Below are 17,975 nucleotides of genomic sequence, written 5' to 3'. Positions count from 1 at the left end.
CTGCATCTGTCCCCGTGCTATGCCTGTCCTGGGAGTGTTTGATGGGGACAGTGTAGAGGGAGCTTTACTCTTTATCTAACCACGTGCTGTCCCTGTCCTGGGAGTGTTTGTTGTAGACGGTGTAGAGGGAGCTTTACTCTTTATCTGACCCCGTGCTCTACCTGTCCTGGGAGTCTTTGATAGGATAGTGTAGAAGGATATTTACTCTGTATCTAACCCCTTGCTGTACCTGTCCTGAGAGTGTTTTATGGGAACAGTGTAGGGGGAGCTTTGCTCTGGATCTAACCCCGTGCTGTACCTGTCCCGGGAGTGTTTGATGGGGTCAGTGTAGAGGGAGATTTACTCTGTAACTAACCCTGTGCTGAACCTGTCCTGGGACTGTTTGATGGGGACAGTGTAGATGGAGCTTTATTGGCACCTAACACTGTGGATGTAAACTCTCCGGGGAGTGTTCGATGTGGACGGTTTAGAGGGAGCTTTATTCTGCATCTGTCCCCGTGCTGTACCTGTCCTGGGAGTGTTTGATAGGGACGGTGTATAGGGAGCTTTACTCTGTATCTAACCCCGTGCTGTACCTGTCCTGAGAGTTTTTGATGGGGACGGTGTCGAGGGAGCTTTACTCTGTATCTTACCACGTGCTGTACCTGTCTTGGGAGAGTTTGATGAGGACAGTGTAGAGGGAACTTTACTCGGCATCTAACCCTGTGCTATACCTGTCCTGGGAGTCTTTGATACGATAGTGTTGAAGGAGATTTACTCTGTATCTAAATCCTTGCTGTACCTGTCCTGGGAGTGTTTGATGGGGGCAGTGTAGAGGCAGCTTTACTCTATATCTAACCCCGTGCTGTACCTGTGCTGGGAGTGTTTGATGGGGACAGTGTAGAGGGAGATCTACTCTTTATCTAACCCCTTGCTGTATCTGTCCTGGGAGATGTTTTTGGGGACAGTGTAGAGGGAGCTTTACTCTGTATCTTACCACGTGCTGTACCTGTCTTGGGAGAGATTGATGAGGACAGTGTAGACGGAACTTTACTCGGCATCTAACCCTGTGGATGTAAACTCTCCTGGGAACGTTCCATGTGGACGGTTTAGAGGGAGCTTTACTCTGCATCTGTCCCCGTGCTATACCTGTCCTGGGAGTGTTTGATGGAGACAGTGTAGAGGGAGCTTTACTCTGTATCTAACCACGTGCTGTACCTGTCCTGGGAGTGTTTGATGGTATCAGTGTATAGGGAGCTTTACTCTGTTTCTAACCCCGTGCTGTACCTGCCCTGGGAGTGTTTGATGGGGAAGGTGTAGAGGGAGCTTTACTCTCTATCTAACCCCTTGCTGTATCTGTCCTGGGAGAGGTTTTTGGGGACAGTGTAGAGGGAGCTGTACTCTGTATCCTACCCCATGCTGTACCTGTGAGAGTGTTTGTTGAGGACAGTGTAGAGGGAGCTTTGCTCTGGATCTAACCCCGTGCTGTACCTGCCCTGGGAGTGTTTGATGGGGAAAGTGTAGAGTGAGGTTTAATCTGCATATAACCACGTGCTGTACCTCTCCTGGGAGTGTTTGATGGGGACAGTATAGAGGGAGCTTTACCCTGTATCGAACCCCGTGCTGTTCATTTTCTGGCTGTGTTTGATGGGGACAGTATCGAGGGAACTTCACTCAGTATCTAACTCTGTGCTTTCCCTGTCCTGGGAGTGTTTGATGAGGACAGTGTAGAGGGAGCTTTACTCTGTATCTAACCCCATGTTGTACCTGTCCTGGGAGTGCTTGATGGGGATACTGTAGAGGGAGCTTTGCTCTGTATCTAACCCCGTGCTGTACCTGTCCTGGGAGTGTTTGACGGGGATGGTGTAGAGGGAGCTTTACTCTGTATCTAACCCCGTGCTGTACCTGTCCTGGGAGTGTTTGATGGGGACAGTGTAGAGGAAGCTTTACTCTGTATCTAACCCCGTGCTGTACCTGTCCTGGGAGTGTTTGATGGGGACAGTGTAGAGGGAGCTTTACTCTGTATCTAACCCCGTGCTGTACCTGTCCTGGGAGTGTTTGATGGGGACAGTGTAGAGGGAGCTTTACTCTGTATCTAACCCCGTGCTGTACCTGTCCTGGGTGTGTTTGATGGGGACAGTGTAGAGGGAGCTTTACTCTGTAACTAACCCCGTGCTGTACCTGTCCTGGGAGTGTTTGATGTGGACAGTGTAGAGGGAGCTTTACTCTGTATCTAACTCCGTGCTGTAGCTGTCCTGGGAGTGTTTGATGGGGACAGTGTAGAGGGAGCTTTACTCTGTATCTAACCCCGTGCTGTACCTGTCCTGGGAGTGTTTTATGGGGACAGTGTAGAGGGAGCTTTACTCTGTATCTAACCCCGTGCTGTACCTGTCCTGGGAGTGTTTGATGGGGACAGTGTAGAGGGAGCTTTACTCTGTATCTAACCCCATGCTGTACCTGTCCTGGGTGTGTTTGATGGGGACAGTGTAGAGGGAACTGCGCTCTGCTTATATGCTGTGTTATGGTCCTGCCCGCAGGTGGATATCCTGACGTCTCTCCGGAGCCTGCACAAACACGTGGAACCCGCCCAGTTGACGCAGTCTTTCTCCGGAAGCTTCCCTTACAGCAACGAGAAGTGGATTCGCTATCGGCTGGTGAGTACCTCGTGCGGTCTCCCGGAGCCTGAGGTGGGAGCAGCGCCTCCTGCTGGCCAGCCGCGGTCCACGGATGTCGATGAGCCCAGGGGAGGTGGTGGTGTAGTGTTAATCTCACTGGGATAATACTCCAGAGATCAAGCGTCGTGCTCTGGATTCCATCGTTTGAATCCCACCGGATGGCGCTCATTAAATAACCACAATTAATAGCCTGATGATAACTGTGAATTGTGATAAAAGGCCATCCGGCTCACTAATTTCCCTTTCGGGAATAGAAATCTTGGCGGGGGTCCTACATGCGAATTCAGATCCAGTCAGCGATGTGGCTGACTCTAAACCAGGGCACTTAGGGGTGGGCAATAAGTGCTGTCCCTGCCCACTTCCCACGAAGGTCCCATCCCCCTCCAGGGCGTGCTGAGCTGGTTGCTCCCAGCAGTGGGCGGGGTGGGCATGGAGGAAGGTGATTGGGTCGTAGTTCCTGTCAATCCTGGCCGGGTCACCGCTCTCTCTTGCCGTTCGACCTCACTGCCGACGTCGCACTCACTGAGCCTCGGTCAGTGCAGTGCGGAGGTTAGGGTCAGCGTACAGGGTGAGTCACCCCTCACTTGGATGCAACCCAACCCATTGTGTCCGTACGCTTTTTTCTTATTTATTCACGGGATGTGGCACTAGCCCATCATTTAATCGCCCCATCCCTAATTGCCCCCTTGAGAAGGTCAAGGTCCCTGTGGGGTAGGTACACCCGCCGTGCTGTTAGGGAGGGAGTTCCCAGGATTTTGTCCCGGCGACAGTGAAGGAACGGCCGATATATTCCCAAGTCGGGATGGTGAGTGTGGCTCGGAGGGGGAACTTCCAGGTGGTGGTGTTCCCCATGTGTCTGCTGCCCTCGTCCTTCTAGATGGTAGCGGTCGTGGGTTTGGAAGGTGCTGTCGAAGGAGCCTCGGTGAGTTGCTGCAGTGCATCTTGTAGATGGTACACACACTGCTGTCATGTGCGTCGGTGGTGGAGGGAGTGAATGTTTGGTGGATGGGGTACCGATCGAGCGGGGGCTGCTTTGTCCTGGACGGTGTCGAGCTTCTCGAGTGTTGTGGGAGCTGCCCTCATCCAGGCAAGTGGGGGGAGTATCCCATCGCACTCCTGACTTGTGCCTTGTAGATGGTGGACATGCTTTGGGGGGAGTCAGGAGGTGAGTGACTCTCCGCAGGATTCCCAGCCTCTGACCTGCTCTTGTAGCCTGTGTTTATATGGCTGGTCCGGTTCAGTTTCTGGTCAATGATAACCCCCAGGATGTTGATAGTGAGGGATTGAGTGATGGTAATGCCCATTGAACATCAAGGGGCGATGGTTAGATTCTCCTTTGTTGGAGATGGTCATTGCCTGGCACTTCTGTGAGTGTGAGTGGGCAGGAGGGGAGGGAATGGATGAGGGAGGGAGGGAGAGGAGTGAGCTTAAGAGGGAAAAAGGGGAGAGAGTGGACCAAAGAGGAAGGGGAGGGAGTGAGTGGGGCGGGAGGGGAGTGAGTGTGAGAGGGGCGGCAGGGGAGTGTGTGTAAGAGGGTGGGAGGGGAGAGGGTGGGCGCGGGTGGGAGGGGAGAGGGTGGACGAGGGAGGGAGCGAAGGTGATGTGAGAGGGCGGGCAGGGAGGCAGTTGACGAGGCCAGGATGGGAGGGAGTGTAAGAGGGAGGGGAGGGAGCGTAAGAGGCAGGGGAGGGGAGGGGGTGTAAGAGGGAGGGGAGGGAGTGTAAGAGGGAGGGGAGGGAGTGTAAGATGGAAGGGAGAGAGTGAGCAAGGGCAGGATGGGAGTGAGTGTAAGTGGGTGGCAGTATGAGAGGGTGGGAGGGGAGGGAGGGTGAGAGGGCAGGAGGGAGGGGATGGAGTGGTCGAGGGAGGGAGTAGACAAGGGAGAGAGGGGAGGGAGTGGAGGGAGTGTGAGAGGGCGGGAGGGGATGGAGTGGTCGAGGGAGGGAGTGGACGAGGGAGGGAGGGGAGGGAGTGTAAGAAGCAGCTCCGGAATAAGAGGCCATTCGGCCCCTCGAGTCTTTTCCCCCCATTCAATGAAACAATGACTGACGGGAGGCTTAACTCCGCAGGCCCCACTTTTCCCGTACCCCTCAATATAATTGGTTCGGACGGATCTGATGAGCCGCTGGTTCAGGTTTAACGCCTGATCGAGCGTCAATTGCAGTTTGCAGGAGAGAGTTCCCAACATCTGCAACTCTCTGGGGGTGAGAGTGTGAAAATCCTGGCTCTAATCCCTTAGACTCCGACCCCGTGTCTCAGTCTTGCCAGGCCAGCCCGAACACGTTGTCCCTGTTGGTTGGACCGATAGCTGAAAACATTTATCAGATCGCCCTGCGACCGTGTAAAACTCCAGGGAAAGGGGCGCAAGGTCGCGTCACCTCAATTTGTCACTTAACCCTCGGAGTGTCCGTCTCCCACTCTCGCCCCTCCCTCTCTGTCTCAGTCACCCATACACATGGGGCAGTGGAGTTAGCTTCCTGCGGTCCGTGCGATTGGAAACGTCCGATTGATTTACCGGTCAACCAGGCGCCAAGCGACACGAGGCATAAAACCACAACCTGCGAAGGATCTGACAGCATTTCTCCTGTCTTACAGCGCCTGGAATCCCTGCTGCATGCCTGCAGAGCGAGTGTCGAATTCCTGCGCAGCACCAGCGACCAACTGGAGGCAAAACAATTGCCTGAATCTGCCAAGGTAAAAGGGTGAAATCAGACTGCGACACAGAGTACAAGATTGTGAACTTTTCCCCACTCTCAGATACCAGCTCCTCCCTCACTAACACACAGCCTGTCCCACTTTCAGATACCAGTTCCTCCCTCACTAACACACAGCCTGTCCCACTCTCAGATACCAGCTCCTCCCTCACTAACACACAGCCTGTCCCACTCTCAGACACCAGCTCCTCCCTCACTAACACACAGCCTGTCCCACTCTCAGATACCAGCTCCTCCCTCACTAACTCACAGCCTGTCCCACTCTCAGATACCAGCTCCACCATCACTAACACACAGCATGTCCCACCCTCAGATACCAGCTCCTCCCTCACTAACACACAGCCTGTCCCACCCTCAGATACCAGCTCCTCCCTCACTAACTCACAGCCTGTCCCACTCTCAGATACCAGCTCCACCATCACTAACACACAGCATGTCCCACCCTCAGATACCAGCTCCTCCCTCACTAACACACAGCCTGTCCCACCCTCAGATACCAGCTCCTCCCTCACTAACACACAGCCTGTCCCACTCTCAGATACCAGCTCCTCCCTCACTAACACACAGCCTGTCCCACTCTCAGATACCAGCTCCTCCCTCACTAACACACAGCCTGTCCCACTCTCAGATACCAGCTCCTCCCTCACTAACACACAGCCTGTCCCACTCTCAGATACCAGCTCCTCCCTCACTATCACCCCACCCCAGGCTGATGAAGTGGGCCAACGGAGGGGTGTCTACCGACGCTATCTACTGTGCGCTGTTCGATCAGGTGGCGCCTCAACGTTGAAGGCCGCCCTGTGGAACTCCGTGGCTGCCCTGACCCCTTCCCCTCTGTCTGTTCGGCAGGACGTCTCCGCTCTGATTGAGGAGGACCGGATGTTGATGTGCCGGGTTCTGCGGGACGCCAGGCTGATTGGCCTTCAGCAGGAGGGGGCCGCCATCTTGGTGAAGCTGAGGAGGGAGACCGTCACCATGGGCGGCTCGGAGGACTGCACGTGAGCTGCGCGCTCGGGCTGGCGCCGGTAACTGACCGTCCCGCCCGGGACCCCCCGCCCCCTGCGCTCGGTTTGGGGTGTTCGGTGGTTGTGGGGGCTGTTGGGGGCTTGGGGATTTGGCGGGGTTGAGTTCTCCCTGTCCTGTCGGGGGGCTGGATCCTCGCCCAGGGCCCCCAGCAGCCAGGCGCCTGTCTCTGACCCTCCTTCCGCATCGGAGGTGCCACATCTTCAACCCGCTGGGCCAGGGCTGGCTTTTCACCCCCCCCACCAAACAACGCCGCACCTCACTCCCCCACCCCGGCCCCCCACGACCTACCCTCCACACCCGCCCCCCCCACCCCCCTTTGACCCCCCCCCCGTCCATCCCCCCTCCATCTCAAGCCTGAAAGGCCAAAGCTTTATCCCTCTTATTTATGTGCAGTGACCGATCTTGGTGTTTCCCAGGATGGAGAGCATTCCACCCCCACATACCCCCCGTGGCACATGGCAGACATTCCCTCACCCCTCTCTGTCTCTATCACCACCTCTCTCTCTATCTCTATATCTCTCCATATCTGTATCTCTCTATCTCTCTCTCTGTCTCTCTCTCTGTCTCTCTCTCTATGTCTTTCTCTGTTTCTCTCTCTGTCTCTCTCTATCTCTCTCTCTGTCTCTCTCTCTCTATGTCTCTATCTCTATATCTCCATCTCTCTCTCTCTCTATCTCTCTCTCTGTCTCTCTCTGTCTCTCTCTATCTCTCTCTCTGTCTCTCTCTCTCTATGTCTCTATCTCTATATCTCCATCTCTCTCTCTCTCTATCTCTCTCTCTGTCTCTCTCTCTATGTCTTTCTCTGTTTCTCTCTCTGTCTCTCTCTCTCTATCTCTATATCTCTCTCTGTATTTCTCGATCTCTGTACCTCTATCTCTCTCTTTACCTCTATCTCCATCTCTCCATCTCTCTATCTCTCTATCTCTCAATCTCTATATCTCTATCTCTTTATTGCTCTCTATCCCTCTCTCTCTATTCTCTCTCCCGCTCTTTCTCTCGCTCTCTCTCTTGGGGTCTCTGTCTCTCTCTCTCGCTCTCTCGCTCTCTCTCTCTCGCACTCTCCCTCACTCTCTCTCTCGCTCTCTCTCCCTCGCTCTCTATCATGCTCTCGCTCTCTCTCTCACACTCTCTCCCTCACTCTCTCTCCCGCTCTCTCTCCCTCGCTCTCTATCATGTTCTCGCTCTCTCGCGCTCTCCCTCACTCTCTCTTTTGCTCTCTCTCTCACTCTCTCTCCCTCGCTCTCTCTCCCTCTCTCGCTCTCGCTCTCTCTCTCTCTCGCTCTCGCTCTCTCGCTCTCTCTCTCTCTCTCTCTCACACGCTCTCTCTAGCGCACTCTCACCTCTCACACTCTCTCTCGCACTGTCCCTCGCGCTCTCCCTCTTTCTCTCTCGTGCTCTGTCTCTCACGCTCTCCCTCTCTCATGCTCTCCCTCTCTCCCTCGCACTCCCTCCCTCGCCCTTCCTCCTTCGCCCTCCCTCCCTCGCCCCCTCTCCCTCGCCCTCCCTCCCTCGCCCCCTCTCCCTCGCCCCCTCTCCCTCACCCCCTCTCCCTCGCCCTCCCTCCCTCGCCCTCCCTCGCCCCCTCACCCTCCCTCCCTCGCCCTCCCTCTCTCGCCCTCCCTCTCTCGCCCACCCTCTCTCGCTCGCCCTCTCTCGCCCTCCCTCTCTCACCCTCCCTCCCTCGCCCTCCCTCGCTCTCTCCCTCGCTCTCTCCCTTGTTCTCGCTCTCTCTCTCTCACTCTCTCCCTCTCTGTCTCTCTCTCTCCCTCTCTCCCTCGCTCTCTCTCCCTCCCTCTCTCCCTCGCTCTCTCCCCCCCTTGCTCTCTCTCCCTCCCTCGCTCAATCTATCTCCCTCTCTCTCTCTCCCCCTATCTACCTTGCTCTCTCTCTCCCTTGCTATCTCTCTCTCTCTCTCTCTCCCTCTCTCCCTCGCTCTCTCTCTCACTCTCTCTCTGCCTCTCGCGCTCTCGCTCTTTCTCTCTCGCTCTTTCTCTCTCACGCTCTCTTGCACTCTCTCTCTCATGCTCTCTCTCTCGCGCTCTCTCACGCTCTCTGTCTCTCGCTCTCTCTCTGTCTCTCGCTCTCTCTCTGTCTCTCGCTCTCTCTCTCTCGCTCTCTATCATGCTCTCGCACTCTCTCTCGCTTCGCTCTCTCTCACTCTCTCACTCACTCTCACGCGCTCTCTCTCTTGCACACTCTCTCACACTCTCTTTCTCGCTCTCCCTCGCTCTCTCTTTCACTATCTCTCGCTCTCTCTCCCTCTCTCATTTGCTCTCTCTGTCTCTCGCTCTCTGTCTCTTGCTCTCTGTCTCTCGCTCTCTGTCTCTTGCTCTCTGTCTCTCGCTCTCTGTCTCTTGCTCTCTGTCCCTCTCTCGCTCTCTCTCGCTCTCTCTGCCTCGCTCTCTCTCTCCCACCCTCTCGCTCTCTCTCTCTCCCTCCCTCTCTCTCTCTCTCCCTCTCTCCCCCGCTCTCTCTCCCTCGCTCTCTCTCTCTCCCTCGCTCTCTCTCTCTCTGTCTCTCGCTCTCTGTCTCTCGCTCTCTGTCTCTCGCTCTCTGTCTCTTGCTCTCTGTCCCTCTCTCGCTCTCTCTCGCTCTCTCTGCCTCGCTCTCTCTCTCCCTCCCTCTCTCTCTCTCCCTCTCTCCCTCGCTCTCTCTCCCTCGCTCTCTCTCTCTCCCTTGCTCTCTCTCTCTCTCTCTCTCTCTCTCTCTCTCTCTCTCACTCTCTGTCTCTCGCTCTCTGTCTCTCGCTCTCTGTCTCTCGCTCTCTGTCTCTCGCTCTCTGTCTCTCGCTCTCTGTCTCTCGCGCTCTGTCTCCCGCGCTCTGTCTCCCGTGCCCTCTCTCCCTCGCCCTCTCTCCCTCGCCCTCTCTCCCTCGCCCTCTCTCCCTCACCCTTTCTCCCTCACCCTCTCTCCCTCGCCCTCCCTCTCTCTCGCTCTCTCCCTCCCTCTCTCTCTCTCTCCCTCTCTCTCTCCCTCTCTCCCTCACTCTCTCTCTCTCTCTCGGTCTCTGTCCCTCTCTCCCTCTCTCTCTTGCTCTCTCCCTCTCGCCCTCTCTCTCTTGCTCTCTCCCTCGCTCTCTCCCTCCCTCTCTCTCTCTCCCTATCTCCCTCTCTCTCTCTCCCTCTCGCCCTCTCTCTCTTGCTCTTTCCCTCGCTCTCTCCCTCGCTCTCTCTCTCTCCCTCGCTCTCTCTCTCTCCATCGCTCTCTCTCTCTCTCTCCCTCGCTCTCTCTCTCTCTACCTCGCTCTCTCTCCCTCGCCCTCTCTCCCTCTCGCTCTCACCCTCTCGCCCTCTCTCTCTTGCTCTCTCCCTCCTCTCTCTCGCTCTCTCCCTCGCCCTCTCTCTCGCTCTCTCTCTCTCTCTCTCTCGCTCTTGCCTTCTCTCTCTTGCTCTCTCCCTCGCCCTCTCTCCCTCACCCTCTCTCTCTCTCGTTCTCTCTCTCTCTCCCTCTTTCTCTCGCTCTTTCTCTCTCTCTCTCTCTCTGCAACGGCTTGGCTCCTTCAGGAAGGCCAGGCCGGCCCGCGCAGAGCTGCCCATTATTCCCATCAGCGCCTCCCCTGTTCGTGGGCTGCTCTTTAAGCTGAGGAATGTCCCTGCCCTGTGACATGGGAAGCTCACGCCCACCCCTGGTGCCCCCCCTCAGACATCTCTCCGCAGCTTTCGCCGCTGGCCAACAAAATCCCGGTCCCACGGAATCAGTGTGACTGAGAAATGCAGAGGTCAGCCTGTGGGGGCTGGAAGATCGAACTCTCTCGGCATCAGTGGCAGTTTTCTTCTCCTACTTAAGCCACGTCTCAATTTTCTTTTAACCGTTTGGTCGCTGAATTGATCAGACCATCATCGTTTATCAGTAGCCCTCCCTGAGTGCGAGGGCACAGAACCTTCATGGTCCCTGCGATTTACCTTTTATTCTTGTGCCGGAGGTGGGCGTCGCTGGCTGGCAAGGCGACATCCCTGATTGTCCCATCCCTAATTGCCCCTTGGGGCTCACTCCGCCATTTCAGAGCAAGGGGGCAGTTAAGAGTCAACCACCTCACTGTGGTGGGGGGGTCTGGAGTCATGTGTAGGCCAGACCGAGGTAAGGACGCCAGATTTCCCCTTCCCTAAAGAGTGAACCAGATGGGTTTTTTTTTGTTACGACGATCATGGTCTCATGACTGAAACTGGCTTCATAATTGCAGATTTTATGAATTGAATTTAAAATTCCACCGGCTGCCGTTGGGTGGGATTTGGACCCGCGACCACCTCCTCCAAGGCCATTAGCCCCGGCCCCCACCCCCCTACTAGATTACTCGTCCAGGGGCATCACCGCGACACCGCCGCTGCCTCCCCAAGTCCATGATGTCGAATTAGCTTTGCCGTCCAGGGGAGGGTCTTCAAGCGGGTGTGGAGGCGATTCACCAGAAAGGTTCCCCGGGATGAGGTTGGAAAGGCCGGGTTTCCCTCCCCTTGGAGTCTTGAGGGGGGATTTGCTGGAAGAGTGCAGGAATCGTGACAAGGTTTTAGATAAGATAGGCAAAGAAGAAGCAGCCCAGACGCAGCGGGAGTGAAAAGTTTCTCTCGGTCATGGTGACCTACTGTCGATCGTAAAGCAAACAAAAAAAACCCCATCTGGTTCGCTCGTGTCCCCCTTTAGAGGAAGGGGGAAATCTGCCATCCTTACCCCGGTCTGGCCTACACGTGACTCCAGACTCACCGCCCACCCACCCCTCCCACCAGCACAAAGCGACGCGGTTGACTCTCGATCCGTTTACGTACACTATCTCCCTATCTATCCGACCCCCTCATGATTTTGAAAACTTCTATCATGTCTCCTCTCAGCCTTCTCCCCTCCAAGGGAAACAGCCCCAACCTCTCCCATCTTTCCTCATCGCTGAAGTGCCTCATCCCCGGGACCGTTCTCGTAAACCTCTTCTGCGCTCTCTCCAACGTGTTCACGTCCCTCCCTACAGCGCGGCGCCCAGACCTGTACACAATACTCCAGCTGAGGCCTCACCAGCGTCTTACATAAATGCAGCACAACCTCCCTGCTCTTGTCCGCTATGGCCCATTGTTAATGAAGCCTAGAACGCTGTAGGCTTTAGAAACAGCTCTCCCCACCTGTCCCGCCACCTTCAGTGACTTATGCCCCATATACGCCCCGGTCCCTCTGCTCCCGCGCCCCCTTTGGAACAGCGGCTCGAGAAGGCAGCTCGCCGCCGCCTCCTCTTCTTGGGGCAATTAGGGTTGGGCAGTAAAACACTGGTCTCACCAGCGACGCCCACACCCCCGTGAAAGAGCTTGAAGGAAGGACTAAGGGGGTCGCAGGTGGAAGGTTTTGGGCAAGAGATAGAAGGGGCGGGGGCGGGGTTTTTGTGAGGAAGATCTATTTCCTTGCGCCGTGCGTGGCAACGGCCCAATACCCACCGCCCGAGGAGGGCGCTGGAAGCGGAGACGGTCAGTGGTTCCGAAAGGGAGTTGGAGCGGGGCCCTCGAGGGTAATAAACTGGCAGGGCCGAGGGGTTAGAACGGAGGGGGTGTGTTAGTGGGGTGGTGAAAAAGGCATATGGGGCACTCGCCTTTCTCAATCGAGGCCTAGATTACAAAAGTAGGGAGGTCATGTTGGAGTTGTACAGAACCTTGGTGAGGGCACAGCTGGAGTGCTGTGTGCAGTTCTGGTCGCCACATTATAGGAAGGATGTGATTGCACTGGAGGGGGTGCAGAGGAGATTCACCAGGATGTTGCCTGGGATGAAACATTTAAGTTATGAAGAGAGGTTGGATAGACTTGGGTTGTTTTCGTTGGAGCAGAGAAGACTGAGGGGCGACCTGATCGAGGTGGACAAGATTATGAGGGGAATGGACAGGGTGGATAGGGAGCAGCTGTTCCCCTTAGTTGAAGGGTCAGTCACGAGGGGGACATAAGTTCAAGGTGAGGGGCAGGAGGTTTAGGGGAGGGGGATGTGAGGGAAAACTTTTTTACCCAGAGGGTGGTGAGGGTCTGGAATGCGCTGCCTGGGAGGGTGGTGGAGCCGGGTTGCCTCACATCCTTTAAAAAGTACCTGGATGAGCACTCGGCACGTCCTAACATTCAAGGCTATGGGGCCGAGCGCTGGTCAATGGGATCAGGTAGGTAGGTCAGGTGTTTCTCACGTGTCAGTGCAGACTCGATGGGCCGAAGGGCCTCTTCTGCTCTGGGTGATTCTGTGGTAATGGGACCGACCGGATTGCTTGACAGAGAGCAGGCATGGACTCGAAGGGCCGAAGGGACTCTTTCTGCACCCTGACGACTCCAGTGGGCCTGAGCAGGTCAGCGGGTCAAGTATCTGACCTTTCGCCCTCCATGGGCCGGGAATAGGGTGGTCAAATCGAGGGCCGGTGGGGGTGGGGGGTGGGGGTGGGGGTGGAGAGGGGTGGGAATCTCTCCGATGGGGGAGCAGGCGATGGGCCCAGCCGCTGTTCAGTTCCCCGGTAAAAGCCAAACACACCACCTCCGCTGACTGCGGCCTTCTGAATCGCCAACAGGCCTGACATGGAGCTGACCTGCGCCCTCTACGACCAGGTGGACGAGGAGGTCCACCGCCTGGTCCAGGTGTCCAACCGGCGGCAGAAGGACCTGGAGGACCTGGCCCACTTCTGGAGGTTTGAGGACCAGTTTCAAGAGGTAACTTGGCGGCAGGCTTGATAAGTGAGTCTCTGACGGGGTATGGCGGGGGGAGAGAGAGTGGAAGAGAGAGAGAGAGGAAGAGAGGGAGAAAGAGAGAGAGGGAGGAAGAGAGGGAGAGAGAGAGAGGAATAGAGAGAGGAAGAGAGAGAGGGAGAGGGAGAGAGAGGGAGGAAGAGAGAGAGGAAGAGAGAGGGGAAGAGAGAGGGGAAGAGAGAGGGGAAGAGAGAGAGAGAAAAAGAGAGACAGAGGAAGAGAGAGAGGGGAAGAGAGAGAGAGAAAGAGAGAGACAGAGGAAGAGAGAGGGAGGAAGAGAGAGAGAGCGGAAGAGAGAGAGAGGAAGAGAGAGTGGGAGGAAAAGAGAGGAAGAGAGAGAGGGAGGAAAAGAGAGGAAGAGAGAGAGAGGGAGGAAGAGAGAGAGAGAGAGGAAGAGAGAAAGGAAGTGAGAGAGGAAGGGAGAGAGGGAGAGGGAGATAGAGGGAGGAAGAGAGAGAGGAAGAGAGGGGAAGAGAGAGGGGAAGAGAGAGAGAGAAAGAGAGAGACAGAGGAAGAGAGAGAGGAAGAGAGAGGGAGGAAGAGAGAGAGAGCGGAAGAGAGAGAGAGCGGAAGAGAGAGAGAGGAAAAGAGAGAGGGAGGAAAAGAGAGGAAGAGAGAGAGGGAGGAAAAGAGAGGAAGAGAGAGAGAGCGAGGAAGGGAGAGAGGAAGGAAGAGAGAGAGGAAGGAAGAGAGAGAGGAAGGAAGAGAGAGGAAGGAAGAGAGAGGGAGAGAGGAAGAGAGAGAGGAAGAGAGAGGGAGAGGGAGGAAGAGAGAGAGAGGGAGGAAGAGAGAGAGAGGGAGGAAGAGAGAGAGAGAGGAAGGAAGAGAGAGGGAGAGAGGAAGAGAGAGAGGAAGAGAGAGGGAGAGGGAGGAAGAGAGAGAGAGAGGAAGGAAGAGAGAGAGAGAGGAAGGAAGAGAGAGGGAGAGGGAGGAAGAGAGAGAGAGAGGAAGGAAGAGAGAGAGAGAGGAAGGAAGAGAGAGAGAGAGGGGAAGAGAGAGAGAAAGAGAGAGACAGAGGAAGAAAGAGAGACAGAGGAAGAGAGAGAGAGAGGAGAGAGAGAGAGAGAAAGAGAGAGAAAGAGAGAGAGAGAGGAAGAGAGAGAGAGGAAGAGAGAGAGAGGGAGAGAAAGAGAGAGAGAAGAAGAGAGGAAGAAAGAAAGAGAGGAGAGGGAGAGAGTGGAAGAGAGAGAGGGAGAGAGGAAGAGAGAGAGAGAGAGAAAGAGAGGGAGAGAGGAAGAGAGAGGAAGAAAGAGAGAGAGAAGAGGAGAGGGAGAGGGAGAGAGGGGAAGAGAGAGAGGGAGAGAGGAAGAGAGAGAGAGAGAGAAAGAGAGAGAGAAAGAGAGGGAGAGTGGCGAAGGAATCATCGCGGCCAGAGATAGGTGTTTACCGGTCGCTTTCTCTGCTTCAAGTCTCCCCCTCCAGTCGCGTCCTGAGGGAGAGTCATATTCGACTCAAGACGTCAACTCTCGACGCTGCCAGACTCACTGACCCTTTCCAGCGCTTCCTGTTTGTATCCCCACCGGGCCCCGCTGGGGTTTATGGCGATGGAAGCAGGAAAGCGAAAGCAGCTGGAAGCCCGAAATTCAAGCCAGCCAATGCTGGGGACGCCCACCAGTCGGGCACCATCTGTGCAGAGAGAAGGGGAGAGAGAGACAGAGCTAATGTTTCAGGCCTGTGATCTGTTATGACCCGGAGGTCAGTAAAGCTGAGTTATTTTTTAAAAAAAAATCCCAGAGGGAAACTTTAAACAACTGTCATAACCAATAATTTTAAGTGTTATGTTGGAGATGCAGCTCTAAATTCAGGAATCAGATCACCATCTCGCATGGTTTTACGTTAAACTAAATGAAACATTTTATTAATTTATACAGGTTAAAATAGATATACACATGGCTGCAAATTACTACCATCATCACTTTCAACCAATTCCCAAACTAATCTCCATTTAGGCGACAGCAACCCACAGACTTAACCAGACACCAGGCAAAGCATTTTTCACCTTACAAATTCAAAATGTGGTTCTTTCCACTTTGGTTCCAGTGGAGCCAGTTGGAGGTTTACAGCTGCTTCGATCTTATGTTGCCTCTGCCCTGCACACACACACACACTAAACTGCTATCGGTTATACCCAGCACATCTCATTGAATGTAAATTCCCCTTGTATCACCAGCCCCTTCGAACTCCACCTCTTCTAGCAATAAAACCCCTTTCATAGCACCAATTTTATGAGTAACGTAAACATATTGCTTGGTCTCTGCTAACTAGGTGCCAGATTTCACCCCACTTCTTGAACCCTCTATTCAAAAAAAAGATGCAAATGTGCTCCACCTCTCTTACATCTCAAAACTTGTACACATCGAAGCACCCAGACTCGCTGGCTTTGATCCAATTAAGACACACACGCAGACTTAAACCTCTATTTTAAAAGAAAAACACTTTCCAATAATATGCGTGATAGACCTTTCATCAGAACTATTGGGATGGGCACACATTTCATCTTGGTGCTCCACGACAAGGTGAGGAAGCCTTCCTCCGCACAGAGGGTAGCTCTCCCAGAGAGCCAGCACACATCCGATGGGCCGAACGGTGGCCTTCTGTGCTAACGCCATGAAACTTGGGGGCTCTCTCCCTGTAAAAAAAATAATAAACTGCTGATGGTGGGTTGGGGGAGGGTGGGGGTGTTGTCAGTTGAAAATTTCAACGCCGAGATTGGTAGGTCTGCGTTAGGCAGGCTTATTAAGGGAGGCAGATGGGACCAAGACACGGGTCAGCCGTGACCCGGTTATACTGGGTGGGTGGCAGTGGGGGGTGGGGAGGGGAGGTGCAGGCTTGAGGGGCTGAACGGCCTCCTCTTATTTGCGTAGACAGGTTTAAAGCCAAGCTAGCAGAGGGTGGGAGGAAAGAATTAAAGGGAAGGCCCATGAGAGATATGGTCGCTGTTTTATCCCCTGAACTCTCGCTGTTTTATCCACTGAACTCTCGCTGTTTTATCCACTGAACTCTTGCTGTTTTATCCACTGAACTCTCGCTGTTTTATCTCCTAAACTCTCGCTGTTTTATCCCCTGAACTCCTGCTGTTTTATCCCCTGAACTCTCGCTGTTTTATCCCCTGAACTCTCGCTGTTTTATCTCCTGAACTCTTGCTGTTTTATCCCCTGAACTCTCGCTGTTTTATCCCCTGAACTCTCGCTGTTTTATCCCCTGAACTCTCGCTGTTTTATCCCCTGAACTCTCGCTGTTTTATCCCCGAACTCTCGCTGTTTTATCTCCTGATCGCTCGCTGTTTTATCCCCTAAACTCTCGCTGTTTTATCCCCTGAACTCTCGCTGTTTTATCCCCCGAACTCTCGCTGTTTTATCTCCTGAACTCTCACTATTTTATCCCCTGAACTCTCGCTGTTTTATCCCCCGAACTCTCACTGTTTTATCCCATGAACTCTCGCTGTTTTATCCCCCGAACTCTCGCTGTTTTGTCTCCCGAACTCTCGCTGTTTTATCTCCTGAACTCTCGCTGTTTTATCCCCTGAACTCTCGCTGTTTTATCCCCTGAACACTCACTGTTTTATCTCCTGAACTCTCGCTGTTTTATCTCCTGAACTCTCAATGTTTTATCTCCTGAACTCTCACTGTTTTATCTCCTGTTTTCTCGCTGTTTTATCTCCTGAACTCTCACTGTTTTATCTCCTGAACTCTCGCTGTTTTATCCACTGAAGTCTCGCTGTTTTATCCCCTGAACTCTCGCTGTTTTATCTCTTGTACTCTCGCTGTTTTATCCCTGAACTCTCGCTGTTTTATCTCCTGAACACTTGCTGTTTTATCCCCTGTACCCTCGCTGTTTATCTCCTGAACTCTCGCTGTTTTATCCCCTGAACTCTCGCTGTTTTATCTCCTGAACTCTCGCTGTTTTATCCCATGAACTCTCGCTGTTTTATCCCCTGAACTCTCGCTGTTTTATCTTCTGAACACTCGATGTTTTATCCCATGAACTCTCACTGTTTTATCCCTTGAACTCTCGCTGTTTTATCTCCTGAACTCTCGCTGTTTTATCCCCTGAACTCTCGCTGTTTTATCCCCCGAACTCTCGCTGTTTTATCCCCTGAACTCTCGCTGTTTTATCCCCCGAACTCTCGCTGTTTTATCTCCTGAACTCTCACTATTTTATCCCCTGAACTCTCGCTGTTTTATCCCCCGAACTCTCACTGTTTTATCCCATGAACTCTCGCTGTTTTATCCCCCGAACTCTCGCTGTTTTATCCCCTGAACTCTCGCTGTTTTATCCCCCGAACTCTCGCTGTTTTATCTCCTGAACTCTCACTATTTTATCCCCTGAACTCTCGCTGTTTTATCCCCCGAACTCTCACTGTTTTATCCCATGAACTCTCGCTGTTTTATCCCCCGAACTCTCGCTGTTTTGTCTCCCGAACTCTCGCTGTTTTATCTCCTGAACTCTCGCTGTTTTATCCCCTGAACTCTCGCTGTTTTATCCCCTGAACACTCACTGTTTTATCTCCTGAACTCTCGCTGTTTTATCTCCTGAACTCTCAATGTTTTATCTCCTGAACTCTCACTGTTTTATCTCCTGTTTTCTCGCTGTTTTATCTCCTGAACTCTCACTGTTTTATCTCCTGAACTCTCGCTGTTTTATCCACTGAAGTCTCGCTGTTTTATCCCCTGAACTCTCGCTGTTTTATCTCTTGTACTCTCGCTGTTTTATCCCTGAACTCTCGCTGTTTTATCTCCTGAACACTTGCTGTTTTATCCCCTGTACCCTCGCTGTTTATCTCCTGAACTCTCGCTGTTTTATCCCCTGAACTCTCGCTGTTTTATCTCCTGAACTCTCGCTGTTTTATCCCATGAACTCTCGCTGTTTTATCCCCTGAACTCTCGCTGTTTTATCTTCTGAA

General features: G+C 53.8%; 1 protein-coding gene across 1 annotated transcript in view; it reads left to right on the top strand.

Annotated features, from left to right (window-relative positions):
- The window catches only part of LOC144677248 (pleckstrin homology domain-containing family G member 4B-like), a gene marked incomplete at its 5' end in the record, with an annotated part of 44,586 nt that overhangs the window by 25,575 nt on the left and 1,036 nt on the right, over positions 1-17,975 (top strand). The window contains 4 exons of the mRNA XM_078537433.1: positions 2,517-2,633; positions 5,250-5,348; positions 6,218-6,366; positions 12,898-13,036. Of these exons, the coding sequence (XP_078393559.1) occupies positions 2,517-2,633; positions 5,250-5,348; positions 6,218-6,366; positions 12,898-13,036 (504 nt within the window). The remainder of the gene's footprint in view (positions 1-2,516; positions 2,634-5,249; positions 5,349-6,217; positions 6,367-12,897; positions 13,037-17,975) is intronic.

The sequence above is a fragment of the Cetorhinus maximus genome, unplaced genomic scaffold (assembly GCF_964194155.1).
Source record: "Cetorhinus maximus unplaced genomic scaffold, sCetMax3.hap1.1 HAP1_SCAFFOLD_2351, whole genome shotgun sequence".
Taxonomy (NCBI): domain Eukaryota; kingdom Metazoa; phylum Chordata; class Chondrichthyes; order Lamniformes; family Cetorhinidae; genus Cetorhinus; species Cetorhinus maximus.
The sequence above is the reverse complement of the archived record's forward strand: the minus strand, read 5'-3'. Positions and strand labels throughout refer to the sequence as shown.